This window comes from Euwallacea similis, chromosome 10 (assembly GCF_039881205.1).
Source record: "Euwallacea similis isolate ESF13 chromosome 10, ESF131.1, whole genome shotgun sequence".
Lineage (NCBI taxonomy): Eukaryota > Metazoa > Arthropoda > Insecta > Coleoptera > Curculionidae > Euwallacea > Euwallacea similis.
In genome coordinates, this window is record NC_089618.1 from 824,545 (window position 1) to 845,096 (window position 20,552).

General features: G+C 33.8%; 2 protein-coding genes across 6 annotated transcripts; one reads left to right on the forward strand and one right to left on the reverse strand.

Moving 5' to 3' along the window:
* The first annotated feature begins 4,966 nt into the window (after positions 1-4,966).
* Positions 4,967-19,946, forward strand: LOC136411644 (sodium-independent sulfate anion transporter-like). 5 transcript variants are annotated; one of them, XM_066394291.1, is made up of 10 exons: positions 4,967-5,179; positions 12,409-12,588; positions 13,472-13,681; positions 13,737-13,957; positions 16,146-16,488; positions 16,541-16,690; positions 16,751-16,903; positions 16,964-17,271; positions 18,524-18,674; positions 19,814-19,946. In XM_066394291.1, exons 1-10 carry the CDS (start codon positions 5,104-5,106, stop codon positions 19,861-19,863), a joined length of 1,842 nt encoding a protein of 613 aa, XP_066250388.1. In that variant the 5' UTR covers positions 4,967-5,103; the 3' UTR covers positions 19,864-19,946. The 5 variants fall into 5 exon arrangements, with proteins under 5 accessions (XP_066250388.1, XP_066250390.1, XP_066250389.1 ...); XM_066394293.1 differs by lacking the exon at positions 19,814-19,946 and adding an exon at positions 19,513-19,538; XM_066394292.1 differs by lacking the exon at positions 4,967-5,179 and adding an exon at positions 9,102-9,225.
* mRpL12 (mitochondrial ribosomal protein L12) lies at positions 5,604-6,522 on the reverse strand. The gene is made up of 2 exons (XM_066394300.1): positions 6,207-6,522; positions 5,604-6,147 (listed from the first exon to the last, which is right to left on the reverse strand). The coding sequence occupies exons 1-2, from the start codon at positions 6,269-6,271 to the stop codon at positions 5,661-5,663; spliced, it is 552 nt and encodes a 183-aa protein (XP_066250397.1). The 5' UTR covers positions 6,272-6,522; the 3' UTR covers positions 5,604-5,660.
* Positions 19,947-20,552: the final 606 nt, after the last annotated feature.

The window sequence follows — 20,552 nt, forward strand, 5'->3', positions numbered from 1 at the left end:
TTTATTATTTTTATCCTGATATTATTTTTATCCTGTAATCGCTGGCCAATTACAGTGGTAATTTGCACTAGTGCAACTATCGACATAATTTCTGTGGTCGTCCTAGCAATGTTGCAACAAGCTGAAAAATTTCAACTTGCAACCGTGTTGTTCGAGAATGTCAATCATGAAATTCCCTTCTTAAATATCATTCGTGCAACGACAATGATCGACAATTTTTGAGAAGTTTGCACGATAGAAAATTAAGTGGGAAAAACGCATACTCTTTTTCAATTTAATTTTAAATCGTCAAAAATTATTATTAATGTAATTTCAATAATAATATATATAAATTAATTTATAAATATCCATTCATTTTCGTTGCACTTATTGTGTTATTCCTGAATATTTTTCTTTAAAGCTGATTCGGGAACGGCCCTCAGTGTAAACACACTCAAAGTCATACCGATTCTTCGACAATTGACCCATGGATGGAGGAAAATCAACCACCTCCCCTTTTTTACCTGTTTATAAAATTTTATTGAACTTCAATACCTATCTGATCATATTTAGATTTACTTCTATAAAATAAAACAGCTTTAATTCACGTTGCTAATTTAATCTAAATAAAATAGAAAAATGAGATAAGCGTCAAAGGGTTTTTTCAGCTTTATTTCCTGGTCGAAAAAAATCTATTCCCTGAGTTAAAAATCCCCCTGTATAATGTAACTTAATATTAATTGAAATTCTAATAATGGCAATAATTGCAAATAACCGGAAAGTAGTATGGAACCCACACTCCAATGACAGAATCATGCACAAATGAAATGGCAATTCGTGCGACTAGTATATTTTCAAGTATTACTTAAGATAATTTTCTGTCACACATCAGAACGTTTTGGTCATTTACAAAATAGCGATAATATCTATAAGGGATTTTTGCCGATATCACTTTACTAGCAATTAGGAAAATAAATAACTGCATTTCATGAATATTTACTCAAGTATGATTCGAAATTCGTCCATTATTAATGTCAAGTTACCATGCGGGTAATTACTTACTAGGCGAGTGCTTATTCCATTTTTTGCTAGTCTTAGTCTGAATCAATGAAAACTAATATCGCGATTTCCGGAGTCTCTACTACAATCAACTGGGACTTAGGCCTTCGCCTCCAGAGAGTTTAATGCTATTTTTCGCCCTACTTGAAAATATTGATACGTTTCAGGATTTTTCTTAAATGCTTTACAATCAGAAAAAGCTAGAGGTGGTAAGGTTTCAAACGAACATCCTGTATATATTTCGTGCCCGAACACTCCGTGTTTAAACAACACGTTTTAAAAACATGACGATATATAATCCCTCCACCCCTCTGAATCAAAAATTCCACCCATCAAGGGCAACTCACAAACTTCTGATCTAGAGGACCTTAACCTTTCCAGTGACATTTTTTAAATTAATATTTTATTCTAGATCACCTTGGCTTTTCTTTCTCCCGAATGATGCTGATGATCAATAACGTAGAATGACCTAGCATTAAGCAAGCGTTTCCTTTCGAAACGAAATATTTAGATCTAATCGCTCTTGTGTTCGGATGCATCATCATGGGGCCAAGACACGCACGGCTGTAGACTTATCTAAACCTTCCAAAGGAAAGTGACAACATCGACATTGAACTCTTAATTCATTTAAAATGCACACAACAGTGTGAACCTTGTGATGTTTATAATCACAGTGCTATACGTTACGAAAATTACACACACAAATAGAAAGCGATAGACCAAATAAGTTAAACCAAATACTGGATAATGTAATTGTTTAATTTCAATAGTCGTGTGTCCCATGGCCACTTTTCGCAATGGGCCTGTTTGAAAATTTGTAAAATTTTATCTGGGACGCAGAGTAGGTACACGCTTATGGGCGTATTTGCATACATATTAGAAATTAGTGCCTTTACTACCTGTAAATTTAAATCGGCGTTATGCAAGAGTGTAAAATTATATGTTTTTTATTCAATGTCTCCCTTGATTAGTGCTAATCCGAAATTTTTTCCGCGGCACCCCTTGGTGCTTATAACAATGGTAATACGGTTTAGCTGTAACTAACTATAACAATAACACCGAAAGTGATTCCAGACAAGAAAAAATATCTATTACTTATTACATAAAAATTGACCCGTATTTTTTTCATTTTGTCAGGATCTACCTACCATACCCCTGAGTCAATATTATGAGAGTAAAAGCTTCCGTATACATTCCGTAATATCTATCGTATAATTGGATGAAAACGACCTTGGCTGACATTCAAAATTTAATTAAAATATCTAAGCACACCTTATTTAAGTTTAAGAATACAATCAAGATAGGAATTGGAAAACATTTTTAGGTATGTAATCATTTCAATTTGCATCATCAAGATGTGTTATCAGATCCAAATGCAATGATTACAAAACACACGTAGAACACCCGAATATCTTGTACTGTTAATGGTTTAATGCAATGGGCATCTCTTATAAGTACGGTTTTTATGGGTACTGAATAACAGGGGTTGTTTCAAATAGTTAGCTTGTTTTGGCGCAATGGATGGGCGCTAATATAGGAAACTCTGTAAAAATATTAATTTCCTTTCAATCAATTTTCCTCTATTTGGTATTCCAGATTATGAAATAAGTACAATTGAGCTACTAATCTACTATTAAATATACAAATGGGTATGTAGTACAAGGAACAAAATTATTGTGTATAGGTACTTCTGCATCTTTTTAGAACCTTTGAAATTGTTAGTGTCGACACTAAGCCTCACTTAACATACAGTATCGGACAAAATTAGAGCAACTTTTAAAATTCTAATCTATTTTTAGATTATTTTCGCCAAAATAAATTCTTTTATTATTATTGTTAAATCTAAAGTGGTTTACCCTTTTTTACATGGAATACAAATGTTTAAATGAATTTTTAATACAAAAAAGTAACAATAAATGGAATGCACTAAATTTGTTTGCGACAAAATAAGAGCAACTCGTTTTAGATTTTGTTCATTTTTCATTATTGTTCGATTTATCTTCGGAGTAATAGTTGCAAATATGCCTCGAGGTGTTCATTATTCCGTTGACCTTAAACAAAAAATTATTACAGCCTATCAAAGTGGTAAATCACAAAAAGTAATATCTGAAGTGTTTGGCATCAGAAAAGATGTGGTTTCAAAAACCATCAAACAATATAACCAGCGAGGAACGATAACAAACTTGAAACGTGGTGGTCGGAAAAGAAAAACTTCAAAAAAATTAGATCGCCGCCTTATAAGACTAAGTAAAAATAATCCTAAAATGTCCCCTCGCCAGCTAATATCAGAAGTAGGGGAGGAAAACCTGTCATTTCGGAAAGTACAACGTCGGTTAGTGGAAGGGGGTTTAAAAGGAAGAAGACCAGCCAAAAAACCCAAACTTTCAAAAAAAAATAGAGATGATAGGATGTTATTTGCAACATATCATAAAGATTGGACACCGCAACAATGGAAAAGAGTTCTGTTTTCAGATGAATCGAAGTTTTGCTTATATGGAAGTGATGGAGCTCAATGGGTACGTCGTCCAGATGGACAGAGGCTCAACCCAAAATACGTAAACACTACAATTAAACATGGAGGGGGGAACGTTATGGTTTGGGGTTGCTTCTCCGCTATTGGGACTGGTCCAATTTATAAAATTACGGGCAAAATGGATAGATTCGTCTACCAAAACATTTTGAAAAATATTATGTTGCCTTATGCCGAATGGGAACTACCATTAAAATTTATTTTCCAACACGACAGCGATCCGAAACACACGGCTAAAATCATTAAGGCTTGGTTTGCGCAAAATAAAATAGAAACAATGAAGTGGCCAGCCCAGTCACCAGACCTTAATCCTATTGAGAACCTGTGGGAGATTGTAGACAACAAAATTCGAGAAAAAAATATATCGAATTAAGATTTATTATTTCAAGAAATTGAAAAAGCTTGGAAGTCTATTGATCCACATATAATAACCAATCTTATTTCTTCTATGCCCAGAAGATGTGAAGAAGTCATTCAGAATAAAGGGTACTGGACTAAATATTAATTTAAAGCCGTTTTGTGATAATTTAAAAGCGTATTATTGTAAATAATTATTCAGTTGCTTTAATTTTGTCGTGGTTTAATTTAAAGAATGTATGTTTATTTTGATTTTTTCCTTAAGGATTGTTATTAACTTTTGATTTATATGTATCAGTTCTAAAATACCTTTCATATTACATTTATAATTAAAAATCTGATTTTCAGAAAACATATTTTTAATTAAGACCAATTTTACAGAGTTGCTCTAATTTTGTCCGATACTGTATCTTCACTGGCTAAGATCGACAACATCTAAAAGTACACAAATAATCAATTAAATGGTTCGTAGATAGCACAATACATCATATCTTCATTATCTCTAGGTACTTATCTGCTTAGAATTTCTCATCATAGACAATACCAAACTATATATAGCCAAGTGTAAACAATCGAATTTTATCATGAAAATGTTTTTTCCCTCTGCTATTAACAACGAGCGATTATAAATTGGATTTTTTCATACACGAGTCCCGCTGAATCAAAAGATTGTGTGGATATTTAGCTTTTGGACCAGGTCTCAGTAAGTTTGAAATGAACAGCCCTGCACAAATATTCTATAGTTGCAACGTACTCTTAAGAAATATAATTATTTAACAATCCTCTTATACAGAATCGGCCTTAGCAAGTCTGGTGCCCTGGATGAAACTTTTAATCACCACCCTCTTACCCTTACCAATGCAAAATCGTCCATCGGGAAAGTGCACCATCCTTCCTGGTCCACGTTTCTGGGCCTTTTGGGACTGAAAATGACGATTCACTATATCAAACCCTCCCTCTGCAACGATACAATAGTACCCATATTCAATGTCTTCAATAGATACATAAACAAAAGATTAACATATACCCCCTTACTAATAACTCTATTTGCACAGTATGTTTCAATGCTACCAGCAGTTAACAGTGATAATATCATTTGAATAACAATTAGGGAGATACTTTGAAAAATAATAATCCTGGTAAACAAACCTTGGTTAGAAACTTCTAAATGGGCTTAAATGGAGACAATAATTGAAACCGACTCCAGACCCAGCATCACCTCAGAAACTTCTCTGTTTCAACAGCAAACAAATGGTAAGATTTATTAAATTAAAAACAATGTAGTAAGGTCAGGGCATTGAAAATGGAAAAAATTTCTTTTGTTGTTATGGTGGACTGTTTGAAATATCGCGATTAACAGAAAACCAGCTGACCTTTGTAGGTTAGATTTCTTGCTATTTAGGTGAATGATAAATGCTTGAATTTTCAAATATTCATTTTATCCTAGGTTGACTTAGATTTTGGGCCAATATTAAAATGTTAAATCCATGAACTATACATGAAGTGAAATAGTATGAGTACCTTATATATTTGATGAGCAAAAACTTGACTTTCTAGCTTCATAGTTATTTCCTACTTATTACTTACATATGTTTTCTTTACCCTGAAAATTATGAACAGAAAATATTTATATTGTGTGCTCCAGGTGAGGAATTTTAAAAACAAAACAGAACTAATCATAATTCACAAATTTATTTTAATAAAAAGTTTAACCTACAAAATCTAAGGACCCATTTTATGAAATTTCTATAACTCCTCCAACTTTCTCAATCGTCTCCTTCAACTTATCTGCCTCATCTTTCGGAACGTCGGCTTTAACAACTGCAGGGGCACTTTCAACAAATTTTTTAGCCTGCACTAAATTCATGCCCTCCATAAGGGTTTTCATTTCTTTTATCAGTGCTACTTTTTGTTTATCATCAAACTTCATAAGTTTAACAGTAAACGCTGTTTGAACTTTGGCTGGAGCTGCTGCCTCCTGGTCTTCCTCAGGAGGTGCTGCAGTGAACCCCCCAGCAGGGAAAACCGGGGCATCAGGTAGATTTAGCCTCTTTTTTAAGACAGTACTCAGTTCACACACTTCAATTAGGTTTAATTGAGAAATCTCGGTGACTAGTTTGTCAATTTTTGGTGAAACAGGTTTATCTATGCCACTGGGAGGAGGAATTTCAAGCTTGTCTATTGGGGCTGCTTGAGCCTCTGTGCTGTGTAATACTGAACCGCTGAAAAATAAGAAAAATTCGGTATAAGAGATGCAGATTAACATACAAGCATGTTCTACCTTCTATGGAGGTTTCGCCACTGCCTCAACGACGACCTTACAGCTAACTTAGTAGCGTTCTGCATCTTGAATTTATATTATTGAAAATTCGTATTTTGTCTTCTTTTTAATAATTTCATAGAATAACCAACTAAACGGTTATTATTTTTATGTTTTTTATTGATTGATTCTGGTTTCGGTTACTTAAGTTTTAGGTTAGAAACAAAGGAATGGTGAAAATGACATTTGACGGACGGCCATCTATAAATGCGGCCTTGCCATTAGTGCGACATTGCCATTTCAACTTAAATTACCTTAAGTCCCGTTTTTCTATTACATTTACCGTTACATATCACCATATTCTGTTTATTCAAATGTTTTATTACCCCACAAATCTTAAATCTATCATTAATTCAAATGCGAATTATCTTTCTTACAAGCGTTCAACAAAGTGGCTTTAACGCCCATGTGTGGCAAAGAACATTTTACCGCATGCAAATCAAGGTAGTATGTGTCTGTGCCAAACGTTTTTTTACTCATCTGATATTGGTATACGGGCTGTAAAACATTTTTTTTATTGCTAGCTTTAAAAGACACCATTATTGAATGCGTTGCATGACTGAAGCACGTTTTCCCATCTTATTTTTTTAAACAGGTGAATAATAGCGTAATAAGGGCTCGTAAATAGTTTATTATTTATTTAGGGAGTTAATCGGTCACAATGCCGTCATTATACTCATTTTTGCTTTATTATGGTTGCCATAGAAATGAAGAGGCAAACGGTAGGTCAACGTTGTTTTGATTCAATACGCACCGATTTTTTCTGTTTTGAATTTAATTTATGCTTGATTTAGATAAATTTATTGTAATTTTATACAATTAAGTTAAATTTAGTGGAAAAAATTATATACATGTACACATGGTTGTGAAATATTCACGACCCTCATGTCGTAGATTATTAGATTTAAAGTTGGTGTTCCGGTCATAATAATGTAAATATATTCTAAGCGTTTGAAGCGGATTGTTTAATTTTTCCTTTTATTTTGATTGAGATTAATTCCTTGCACACAAATATTTCACCGCTCCAATTACCTCTACCTGTGGGTGAGGCGTTATTCTCTGATAAAATAAACGAAAAGAACTATAATAATGGACTTCACAACTTTTATGTATTTGTTTTTCAAATATTCCCTTCAGTGTTATTTTTTCAAACACGGACCTGCATTTTTCTCTCGTTTTTGAGTAGCTTTTGACTTGCCAAAACTCATCGTGTCATACTTGTTATAAATGTTTGCAATTAAATTTAAAAAGCTTTCTTTAATCGAAGAGCAGACATTGACGTCTTAGCATACATGCGTGCTTAACTTTGACCACAGGAAGTTGACAAAGATATCGCTGTTGTTAACACTAAGCATAGTTTGTTGAATTTTCATGTCAATACCTACTGTTCTCTTTCTAATCACAATTAAAAAAAACACCTAAATTACCATTCTATCATGAGCTTAGGAAAGTAAACGAATTTCTAGAATTTTAAAAATCCAGGGCCGTAATTGAAAGAATTAAGTAGACGTGAATATTTTCGAAACGGAACGTAATATCTGATAAATGAAATTATTTTCTCCAAGAAGATAAAAAAATTGTTCTAAGAAAGTGCTAATAGTTTTTGAGAATAATGAGTAATAAAGGCGTAAAAAATTAAAAAATAGAAAATGGATTTTTGTAGTTTTTTTTTGGGTATCTCCAGAAGTATTTTTATTTTTGTGTTAGCATGTTATTGCACATTAAAACGTGCCATTTTGGTCTCATTTAACCAGCATCTCTTAAGGCATCGTATTTGTAACAGCTTGTACATGGCAGTTTTATACTCATTGGATAGATTTAGAGACATGCAAGAGTTTAAAATTTAGTTAAAACGGTGTGAAATACAAAAAAATCAACGGGCCAAAAGTTGTATTTTTAGTTTACCTTTTCGAGCTAATTATAAAAATTGTAAAATACTACGGGGCGCTACTATTTTTGTGCAAACCGTGAGAGATCTGTCCAGTGGGCACGCCCTTGAAATTTCTGGACGAATTCTGATTTGTGGAACCAGAATATTCTTATTAAGCGACTAAACTTTGAAATTAATTGGAATTATTGTAAAATAATTAAAAAACCAACTTTTTAAAAAATTCGACCCTGTATTTTAGAAAGGGCGCAATTCCGAACATATGGTTAAAGGAACTTTTTTTTAATTATTTTGACCCAAGAAATGTCCTTTTCAAGCTGCGCCGCATGTGTAGCAAACACTCTGTGTACAAATTTGAATGACAAAAAATATAGCTTTAATAAAGCCTTTTTCAGTTTCGGCCTGATACTTTCTTAAAGACTTCCATGGTGTTCCATGTGGAAACATATCAAAATGTTTTAGCTTTGCGTGGCAGTATTTGCAGTTCCTTGTTATCTTGCCTGCTCTTTCTTGGAAAAGTACCCACACAGCCCATTTCCTTCTCATAATTCTTAAAAGCATTAAAACCTCTTAATCAGTTCTCGAGACTGAAATTGTATGATAGGCCTATTCATAAATAAATCAGTTTCCACTGATCCGGCATCTGAAATGGTATCGAACCATTGAAATTTCGTCTTAAGATTAAGCGACCTTGACCTTACGACTTTAATTCACGACTGTAGACAAAATTGTTTTGGGATCTCGTTAGTCCATTTAAATGATATGATATGAAGAGCTATCTCGGTCAAAAGGCAGTTTCTCCAGCTTAAGTTCAGGGAGAAAGATCGTTTTTCGTTCCGTTAAAAACATCATGCAGTCCAAACAATGTTTGTTATTGTTATACAAAGTTAGAGAATACCTATTAAAATGAATGTTCTGTCAGCATTTTGTGCCTATTTGACGCCGGTCACTTTTAACTTTAGACTTAATCAGTTTTGCAATGCCCAAGCACGTTAAAAATTGCAGTGGTGCCCATAGCTAATGCGTGCAATATTCACTTATCAGCAATGGCTCAGTACTTGGAGATGAACGGATTACTGCGGCTTAAGAATAGTAAGTTTACCTCTCAAATCTGTAATAATTTTTTTATTCCGAAAATTTGCTCGTTATGCCCCCGGAAAGACCTAATAAATCGGGCAACAACGTATTAAATTAGTGGTTGGAGATATGTACAGGGTGCCCCATTTTCGTTATAATCGTGGAATATCTAGGTTTTTAACAAAGATAGAGAGACGCGGTTTTCGCGAACCTGTGACACTTTACCGTGAAACTAATGATGATGTTGACAGAATTGATCCAGCTATCTCAGTTTTTACACTACAGGGCGTTTGTGAAACTATTGCATTTTGCATTTGAAAAATGCAAAATGCAATAGTTTCACAAACGCCCTGTAGTTTGAATATGCGTTAAATTATTGAAAATGTAAAAATGGTGTTGGATAGAAATTTTTACGTAGAATCCAGTGACGTATTCAGATTTTATTTATAATTCATAGTTTTTAAGATATGGACCAAACTTATGTTTTTTTTAATGGAACATCCTATATATTTTTACCTATTCTGATTTCCCTAATTTTCCGTATTCCAAAAATATAAAACTCGAAATGGTTATTTCAAGTAATAATGTCACAAATTGACACTTTCTATTAGAATAGTTAGAGGCGGTCATAGTGTGCTACTTTTTTTATGAAACAAATGATGCTACTGACAAAACTTTCATAGCCGGTTCCGTTTTTGAACTACAGGCTGAATTAAAAAGATATAATTTTGGGACCCCCCCCCCCTTGTATTTTCTTTACCTTTTAGTTTATCGAAACGGAGTAAATGGATTCCTAGATGAAATTTTCCGTAGAATCCAGAGGCGTACTTAGTTTTTTCCTATATGTTATATAGTCTATTTAAAAATATTTGGCAACACAACTAAGGGTCGAAAGTCATAAAACCCCAATAAACCATAGTCGTCCCAAAAATATTTTATATTTATGTTTATATTAATATTACATAAAATTATTTTTTTTAAATTGTATTAAATTTCAAACTTTTCCCTTCCTTAAACTCCGCAACTGGTACTAGATTTCACTCGCACTACCATTGTTGAAATTTTATGACCTATTGTGGTTCTTGACGATCCAGGGTAGGTATGGCTTTAAATTGGGAGAATTATCTGTTTACAATGAAAACTGTCTCTTGTATTTGCAAATATTGACGGCTCATTTTATTAACATAAAATCGTGTTTATTGTTGTTTTGTGCTGCCAAACATTTTGATATAAACTATAGTTTTTTAGTTATCCACCCAAGTTTTTTTTCTCTTATGAAACATCCTGTATATTTTTTTCATAGTGAAATTCTACTTATAATTTTTCTTTAGAAAATATATATATACTATAGGGTGCTTTTATATTTGGTTGGTGGAATTAATATTTATTACTTTCTAAATTATTTTTAGAAAGTAGGCTATTAAAGCATTAAATAAAACATTTTTAATTATTATAAATTATAGTATTTTATAACGTAATTGTAACAACTGTTCCTTTGAATACTTTTATAGACCGTTATATTAACAAACAACAATATATTGCACCATAAAAGTAATAATTCTTACCAACAAAAAGGAAACACTAATAAATCATTATTACGAGTAACTTAATAGATACTTAAGATACGTAATCGATCAAATTATTCACATAATTATTCAAATTATTTAAACTGTAAACCATTGACCCTGAAGCAACTTTGACATAATTTTTACGTTCATTTTAAGGCATTTATTATGGTAATTGGTCGTCCTTGAATTTGGGCAAAAGTTCTATGGATCGCCTTTCTTAACTCATCAATATTGTTTTATTGATTGCGGTAAAATATACTTTCGAGGTAACACGAAAAAAAGTCAAAGATTGAAAGGTCTGGAGATCGTGGAGGCCATCTTACTGGACCATCAGTGTTTAATTTGTTAAAAGTTACATTTAAAAATGTAGTAGTTACAAAGATGTTGGGAGCCGCAGCTCTATCTTGTTGGACAAAAATGTGATTTCTATGTGCTAACGGAGTCTCATCCATAATTTCCTAAATTGCATCTTGTAAAGTTTGAAGATACTTATGAGCATGCAATTCTCTTTCAAAAATGCGATAAAATGTTTTATTTTCGATTATAAAGCAGGAAATGCCGAGTCCAAATCGTCCTTGTTGCTGTCGAGGAAATCCATTTTCTCCGTTTCGATAAGCTAGAAGGTAATAAAAATACAAGGGGGGGGTCCTAAAATGATATTTTTTCAAAATCAGCTTGTAGTTTAAAAACAGAGCCAGCTATGAAAGTTTTGTCAGCAGCATCATTTGTTTTGCAAAACAAATAGCAAACTATTGCGTAAACCGTTTAGCACTATCTACAGTAGTTTCCGCGATACAGACGAAAACCATAAAAAATAGGCCACTCTGTACTTATATTGACTAGATTTATGTTGGGAATTAATGACCCAGCATTCGTACGTGGATGATAAGCAAAGATTTAATGATATCTAGGTAATATAAATACATTTTTGAACAATCTTCTTAATCTGCCCCCAAATCTCTCCTGATTTTGTTACCATTGAGATAAGCAGTTGGACACAGGAATGGTTATTGTATTATTACGAAGGCATGTCTAAATCTAAAAAAATGATTTCTCTTGGACAATAGTTCAAATTGCGTCGTTTCCACATTCACTTCCTAGCTATTTCTACTTGACATGGAAACATTTTATATTATTTGCCCAACTAAGCGCTTCATTAGCCCCCCCGCATGTGCTATTGGTACAACAATACACGGTTTAATCAGATTTATCACTGCAATAAAATAATACAATATAACAATTAGTTAAAGCCGTATTAGAATTTATCTGGTGTTACCAGATTCCCTTTTTAAACCTCAAGTATGTCTGTTCGCATAGCAGAATTTAGAAACTTTTACTGATACCAAAAGATCTTTTGAACTGTGATTGAAATTCGCGTTAGCGGTAGGTGTATCGTTCTAACATGAGAAAACGTTCTGTGGAAGGTATAGTTTTTTACAACGAAATTAATGTGAAAAAATGTGTTAATAATGCCTTTTTGTGGTAGAACCACAGCTGCAATTAGAGGTAGAAGTAGGAAAAGAATCCACTTTGCCATTAGATAAGGGGTCTGGTTTTAATTGGCGTTTCTGACTAACATTTCCCAAACTTTAATTGATTGTGCTTATATCTTCCTTTTCAATGTTTCTAGATGATGGAGAGCTCGGAAGCACTACAAACAGCAAATGGAAGCAGATAGTTAGAAGAAGACTTCCTATAGTAGCATGGATGCCCACGTACACTGTTACGTTCTTCTTCCAAGATTTATTGGCTGGTTTTACAGTTGCCCTCACTGAAATACCTCAGGGAATCGCGTATGCAATTGTCGCAGGTTTGGTTTTGTAACTTATTACACAGGGTAAATCGTAATGGAACTGAAATAGAGCAAGTGCGGGTAGGGGACCTCAAAATATGACGATTTGTTGAATATATTTTCTTCTACGGTTGGTAGTTGAAGAGATACTGACCTCTAAAGTTGGTTTGTAAATTTCTAAAAAATAGTAGTAGAAAAAAGTGTATTCAACAAATCATCATATTTTAAAATCCTCTATACGCTTCTGCTCTGTGTCGGTTCCGTTAAGACTCACCCTGTACATCTATCCAAAGAAAACTTTATATTCATTGAGACTCATTAACTCACTTTCTGTACAATTGTCACCAAGAAATTCTAAAACATCGTCATGCTTCTGCATGCAATCGGTATCAAGTTGAAAATCATCATCAATTACAATTTTTTCTCAACATTTGAGTTTGGAATTGATGGTAATCATTTTACTGGACCTTGCATTATCCCACAAAGACTTAATAGCGAACAGTACCGGAGATTTTTGGGATTGAATCTTTTTAAACATTTAGCAGATGTTGATTTAATGACCAGACAAAAGATATGGTTCTTGCGCGATGGTATAGCATGACACTTTAGCTTAGTTGCGTGTTAATTTTCGGGCAATTTCTCTAATAATTGGATAGGAAGAGCACGATGCATACGTGGCCTCTGAGATCACCTGATATGAATCTTTTAGATTTTTTCGTGAGGTCACTAGAGGCCGTTAGTTTATAAGACGATTCCTAAAATTCTTCTCCGAATATAGATACAAAAATCGTGCATTGGAAATTCTAAAAAATTTTCAATGCTCTGTCCAGCATCTAAACAGCTTCATGCCGTAATGTTCAAGGTTGCGGTGTAGCTATGTAATGTATGTTGTTGTGCCTAGGTTTACCCTCCCAATATGGTCTCTACAGCGGCCTCATGGATGGTCTCATGTACTTTATCTTCGGTGGATGCAAAGACATCAATGTGGGACCAACCGCTATTTTGGCACTATTCGTGCAACCCCACGTAAGAACTATGGGTCCAGATGCAACAGTGTTGCTGACGTTTATTTCGGGAGTAGTGATTTTCACTGCTGGCATTCTGCATCTAGGTACTAATAGGCTACTCACCTCCATAATTAATGCATAATTAGGAAACCTTTCTAGGATTTCTAGTTGAATTCTTCTCAGTGCCAGTGATATCAGGATTCACAACCGCGGCCGCCTTAAGCATAGCGTCGTCTCAGCTAAAATCTTTGATGGGAATATCTGGATCTGCTAATCAGTTTCTGGAAGCTTGGCAGTCGTTTTTCAAAAATATTACCGAGGCCCGATTATGGGATTCAGTCCTGGGTTTCACTTCGATTATTGTGCTGTTCGGTTTTAGGGTAAAGATGCGAAAAAAATCCATTTATTCCAAAAACAGACTGACGTCAGAAATAAGAATGAATTGTTGCCAACCAATAAGTATAGCCCTATCTTTGTCTATTGCAGTGCGATTTGTGCGTCTACTTACCCCGTTTTCGGGCCAACCTGATGCAGTGTTGACATATATTTTCAGGAATTTTGAATATTAAATTGTCAAAATTTTGAACGTATAAGTTGTTTTTTGTGTATTTCTTGTTTTTTAATTATTTTTAAGTTTATTTTCACTCGATTTATTATTGTTTTACATTAAAATCTGTTCGTTTAAGAATAATCCTGCGAATTAATACCGAAACACTTAGATAGCCGATGTGAACAACTCGTCGCGACTTTAATTCGATATTTTGAACAGAAGCGAGATAACAACGGTCCTTTGTTGCCTTTAACCGCTCTACGAGAGATAACTTTATTCTATATTATTAAAATTGGAAAGTTTATTTAAAAAACTGGGTAAAAAAGTGTTTTTACAGTATGTAGCTGCAACACTTAACTTGGGACAATTTACTGTTGTGGCAATTTTCAAAACGATGAAATCTGGCAGACCACTCAGATCACCCAAGAAAAAACGTAGGAGGGTAAAAAAAGTCATTCATGACCGAACTTGAGACACTGGTGAAATTCGTAACACTATTTATGACTTGTGTAAAAACTGTAAATTTAAGAAACTTATTATTCTTTGTGTCTCTGCCAATCCCCTTAATTAAACTACTAAAAACACCGCCACTTTTTGAATTCTGGGCATATACAGGCTGTCCTGGATAACAATACACTCTACAGGGTCCTTCTAAACCATAATAAATAGGGAGATGGTTAAATTAGCGATGCTTCTTTCTGTGTTTTGCAAAATCACGTCTTCAAATTTGAAAAATTCCAAATGGATCCGAAATTATTTGAGAAAAACCGATTTTTCGCGATTCCTTTTTTACTGTTTTCTGATTTTGTTTTAAAAGATATTTTTAAATAAATTTGACATTTTCATTGCCACTTTTTCTCCTCTACAAGACGGTGTTCGTAGATTTTTGATCCGACGCTTCGTTTCTTCGAAACCATCATCAACTTTGTTTTTTTAATAATCAACAAATTTTATTTTACGCTCAGCAAATTCTACTTTTTTTCTGAATCCAACGATACATCACACTTATGTTTATCAAATGGTTTAGACCAAAAATTTTACCCTTTTGCTTAAAATGGGTTAAATAAGTTTAAAAAAGCAATAACATATTTATTAAAGTAACTTCCAGGTAATTTCGCATTACTTATCGTATAACGTTCGCATATATATCTATTACTATTAAAATTCAGTTTAATCCGAGACGTTCCAAAAGTATATGAGGTTTGGCAACACTGCGTGTTATTTATGTGATGACGTCAGTCTGCTTTTTTAATAAACTGATTATAATCTTGTAAAATACAGGGTGGTTCCTTAACAATGAGGCAACTGAAAACTGGAAATACTACACGTTAAATTGTCACGACTTGAGAGAATATGCCTTATTTGAAAGTTGATAGTTTCGGGTACACAGGGTGTTGAAAGTTAAAATTTTAATTCATTTTTTATCATTATTTTGAAAATATCTAGGTATCTAGGTAGATACTTGAAAATTTTTAAAGTTATGTTTTTTTAAGTAACGAATAAGATACGTTTTGCAATTTTCGCCTTGCTAACAGAGAGCGCAACTTATGATCTTTTTTACATAATTTACGGGTAATAGCTTTTTACCCTGTATGTCTAATATCAAATTTGAGCCAAAATCTGAGAGAGCAATAATTTTTCCATTAATCATCTATTCTTGTTTCATTTCGATATCTTGATCCGGGTTCGAGAAAAATCTATTTAACGAACACTATATGAGAAATTGAAAGCGAAACAAACCAAGTGTACTTTCATTGTCTAGAACACATGAAAATTAAACAACTGATATACCTAATAATGATTTAAAGTATTTATCTAACCCAGACATTTTCAGAATAATAGCAAAAAATGAATTAAAATTTTAACTTTCAACACCCTGTATATATCCGAAACTATCAACTGCCGGATAAGGCATATTTTGCCCAATCGTCTCCATTTGACGTGTAATATCTCCAGCTTTCGGTTGTCCCATTGTTAATGAACCACACTGTATGTGTGCACTAAATACGCCCTTGCAGGAAATAAGAAGATTCGGTTCCATGACAAATAAACCTGAATGGAGCAGAAACAGGAACATTTTTGGCCGACTTATTTTCCTGCTCAGCTTAGCCGGCAATGCGTTGGTGGTCATTAGCGGAGCCACCATTGGTTATGTGGCGGAAAGATATTACAACGCCACTCCCTTGACTCTTACAGGAGACGTGGACGGAGGTTTACCTCCATTTGGTTGGCCCCCTTTTAGCACTTCTTATAACGGCACATACTTCAGCTTTATTGAAATGTTAAGCAACTATGGGACCGTGATCGCCTTTTGCCCCTTGGTAGCTTTTCTAGAGCATATAGCCATTGTGAAAGCTTTTAGTACGTCGCATCTCTGTCAAAAAGGAAGTTGTTTGATATATCTGTTTTACAGCTAAAGGCAAAATTATTGACGCTACTCAGGAATTGATAGCACTGGGGCTGGGAAATATAGCAGGCTCCTTGGTGAGGTCCATGCCTGTTACTGGGTCGTTTACTAGAACGGCTGTTAATAATGCTTCTGGGGCCAAAACTACCACTTCAAGTATGTTTTTGTCTCTTTGTAGGTGACCCATCTGACTTAGATGAATTCCAATTATTACAGCTTTAATTACCAGTCTGCTGCTACTGCTGGCTCTTGGGGTCTTAACAGGAGCATTCAAATATATTCCAAAGTCTACTTTAGCCGCAGTGGTCTTGGTAGCCATGTACTACTTGTGCGAGTTTCACATATTCCTTGTGATGTGGAGGACTAAAAGTACGAAAAGTATATAAAAAGTTAAAAAAATTGAGGGTTTGCACTTAACACCATTTACAGAACTGGATCTGATTCCGCTTTCTGCGACCCTAATCTTCTCCCTGGTACTCAGCTTGGAATATGGTATAATCATAGGCATCGCTTCGAATTTAGTATTCGTTTTGTACGATAGTGCCAGGCCTAAATTGTATATAGAAAACATTACAATAGAAGACCAAGTGGTATATTTAATACGACCTAAAAGCAGTTTATATTTCCCTTCAGCAGAGTATTTGAGAGAAGAAATTCTGAAGATGTGCTCTGAAAGAAACAGTGTCGTTGTTGTTGATGGGGAGTTTGTGAGGAACATTGATGGAACAGCTGCAAAGGTTAGTAATTTTGTTCTGGTATTTTATGGTTAAATACAAAATAATAAAGAGGGTCGATTGAGAAATGGCCAAAGTTGTGAAATCGTTATTTCGCAAAATTGTTTTTGAATGGTCTCGGATTGTCTAATTTTTCTCTATTCTTTTGTTGCGTTACTTTTTTATTTCTAGGACACTCAGTATTTTTTCCCTTCGTTCGTTCTACGTTTCTTCAAGGGCTTCACATTTCGAATTTTACGATTAACTTGTGAATACCTACACGTTCAATAAAATGAGAAATTGTTATTAAAAATACCCGAACCAAACCGATAAAAGTCGTCTCACATTAAAAAATTTACCTTTTCATAAAAGTAAAAATAATTTAAATTTGTCTAATATGTGTATTTGTTTTTTTTGTCATGGTGCTATTTATTTTTAACTGATTTCTTTACTTTTTCGGCACAGGGTGTTCAAAATTCGACTCTCGGTATAATTTAACGGTACTACCCCTGCATCAATCTATAAAACAAAATTGTTTAAAAACTATGTAACTTTTCTAGAAATAATTAAATGTGAAGATAGGTTCTTTTTCGACGTAGTTTCATAATACATCAAAATAATAGTAAGGTGCCATTTAAAACTTTAAAGTTTTGACCGTTTTTTGATGATCAAGTTGACTCTATTCTTGTAGACACCCTATAGCAAATATCAGGCAAAACTTGACAGCACATAAAATATGGACCTTCTACAGTATTATGACAAAAAATACTTACAAAATGCCTTTCCATTTGTTAAGAATTTGCAATTCTGTAGACATCTGTGTCTGTCACTTTCAACATTCAATTGCATATATTTTCAAAAGTATTCATTCTAAGAAAGCTAATGCATTAAAATTAAACGTGGAATCCAAAAATGCAATAATATATTGTGTTCCATTTAAAATAAGCATGCAAGTATTGACTTCCGGTATAACCGGAAGTGTGACGTCAGTGAAATTATTTTAGATGAGGTCGCCCTAAGGTTCTTACCAAACCACTAGATTTTCGTAATTTTTCTATTCACAATTTTCCCAAAAGGTCTAACACTGTTTCCTGGTGAGATACCCTATGTATATCTCTAATGTTTTTCGCCACTTCCATACATTAAAGCTCGAATTTGGGCCATCCAGTACATCAAATTCTTTAGCAATGAGTGGTTTTTTATAGTGATTTTAGAGTAAGGTTCCTCACAACAAAAGTTAATACACTTCTCTTAAACAAATATAATTTTTTTTCAGAGTTTAGCTCATTTGCTAGATGATTTGGAGTACAAAAATCAAAAACTGATTTTATGGAATTTTAGTCCGGAATTAACGAAAGTTTGCACAGGCGATAATAAAACACTAATTGATCGTTTTAAAAATGGAGAATTAAATGGCGTTATTCAAGGTAAGTCCTAAAACATCTAAATAGAACTTATTGTCTTTAAATAAAGAAGTCAATACCATGAAGTATACAGGATGATTCACTAACAATAGGACAATCGAAAGCTGGAGATACTACATCTTAAATGGTGGCGATTGGAGAAAATATGCCTTATTTGACGGTTGATAGTTTCGGATATATACAGGGTGTTGAAATTAAAATTTTTAATTAACTTTCTTGCCATTATTCTGAGAATATCTAAGTTACACATTTGAAAATTTATTAAGTTATGTTTTTTAGGTGACGAAAAAGATACATTTTGCATTTTCCGCGTTGCTAACAGATTATTATAAGTTATCAAAGAACATAATGTTCGTTAAATAAATATTTATCAAAAACGAATCGAGATTTCGAAATGGAACAAGAATACAAAAGTAGTGGAAAAATTATTGCTCTTTCAGATTCTGAATAGAATTTTATATTATACGTACAGGGTTAAAAGATATTAACTGTAAATGATGTAAAATTGACCATAATTGGCTCCCTCTATTAGCAACGGGGACATTGCAAAATGTATCTTATTCGACACCTAAAAAAGCATAACTTTACAAATTTTCAAGCGTCTAACTTAGATATTTCTAGAATAATGGTAAAAAATGAAATAAAATTTTAGCTTTCTACACTGTACAATACATATCAACTTTCCGATAAGGCATATTTTTTCCAATCCAAAAGACGTGTAGTATCTCCAGCTTTCGCTTGTCCCATTGCTTTTGAACCACCCTGTATGTTAAGGTAATACAAAATAGTCTTTAAAACTTTTAGTAAAAATAGTCACAAAAGAGCATAATTATTTTTACAGGAAACGAATGACGAATTCGGGCACCCGCATCTATGCGGAGTCTGTACGTTAATATTGTTGAATTTTTCGACTGATGTTTTTTCATTATGAAGTTGGGAAACATGTTGAACAGATGCTTTTATCGTCCATATTACCGCACTAGTGTGGGTGACAGAATGCTCAAATAGAAAGCGCATCACTGTTATTTTCTTGATTTTTACTAGGCATTTGAGTTATGCCATTTGATAATAGAAAAACATGGTTATAATTGTTTTCATCACATCTTTCCACCTCATGCCCTTTAAAAATTTACCGCTTTCAGAATCTTTCATTCAAATTTCACAAGCTGAAACTAACGAATCCAGAGAATGAGGGTACTTTTTCGAGGAAGCCTTGTAACTATGTTGCTGGTCTGCGTCCCGAAAATGATGATAAAGTTGGTATATTGTAATACTTACCTTGTAAATATAATGTTGAAAAAAGTTTTGTCTGTTATTTTTCTTTATTGGTTCATGAAATTGTGTTCCAGAAAAAGCACAAAATTACTCCTACTGTCCTACTTCAAACAATTGAAAGTTAATTTAATACAAATTCTGCACTTGCCCCATTGAAGTTATGACTATCTCGGTGGGTAAAACGAAACGTTTTTGACAAAGCGTAGCAGAGCCAAAAAACCGATTTAGACCATCAAAAATTGATAGTCAAAGATTGAAACTTGATGTAGACCCCAAAGAGATTTCGCACACGAGCTGCAAATAAGCAACTGCAGCAAGGCATCTCCATTTCCTGAAAATAACTGTGCTGGGGGACTTTTCTGTTGGAACAGAGCTTACGTTCCGTAGATCTATCCAGAATGCGAAGAACTGGTGCAATATCAACCTATATTGTTGCTGGAAAATACCGACATTCAGTGGGACCCCTCCATGTTACGATGTTGCGTTACAGCGTTACGCGACGCTTTTACACAGCTCCATCCAAACTTGTTGCGTTGCAGGGTTCTGCTGCAAGTCTGTACGTGCCTTAACGTCGAGAAAACACATCGCTTTCAATACGAATGAAAA

What these genes read in the sequence shown, in the direction of transcription:
- LOC136411644 (XM_066394291.1), top strand. Translation starts at nt 5,104, where the DNA reads ATGGAGACAATAATTGAAACCGACTCCAGACCCAGCATCACCTCAGAA. An exon ending in TGCTGGCATTCTGCATCTAG is followed by an intron (nt 13,682 to 13,736) that starts GTACTAATAGGC and finishes AAACCTTTCTAG; the next exon opens with GATTTCTAGTTGAATTCTTC. An exon ending in TTGATGGAACAGCTGCAAAG is followed by an intron (nt 17,272 to 18,523) that starts GTTAGTAATTTT and finishes ATTTTTTTTCAG; the next exon opens with AGTTTAGCTCATTTGCTAGA.
- mRpL12 (XM_066394300.1), bottom strand. Translation starts at nt 6,271, where the DNA reads ATGCAGAACGCTACTAAGTTAGCTGTAAGGTCGTCGTTGAGGCAGTGG. An exon ending in TGGCGAAACCTCCATAGAAG is followed by an intron (nt 6,148 to 6,206) that starts GTAGAACATGCT and finishes CTTATTTTTCAG; the next exon opens with CGGTTCAGTATTACACAGCA.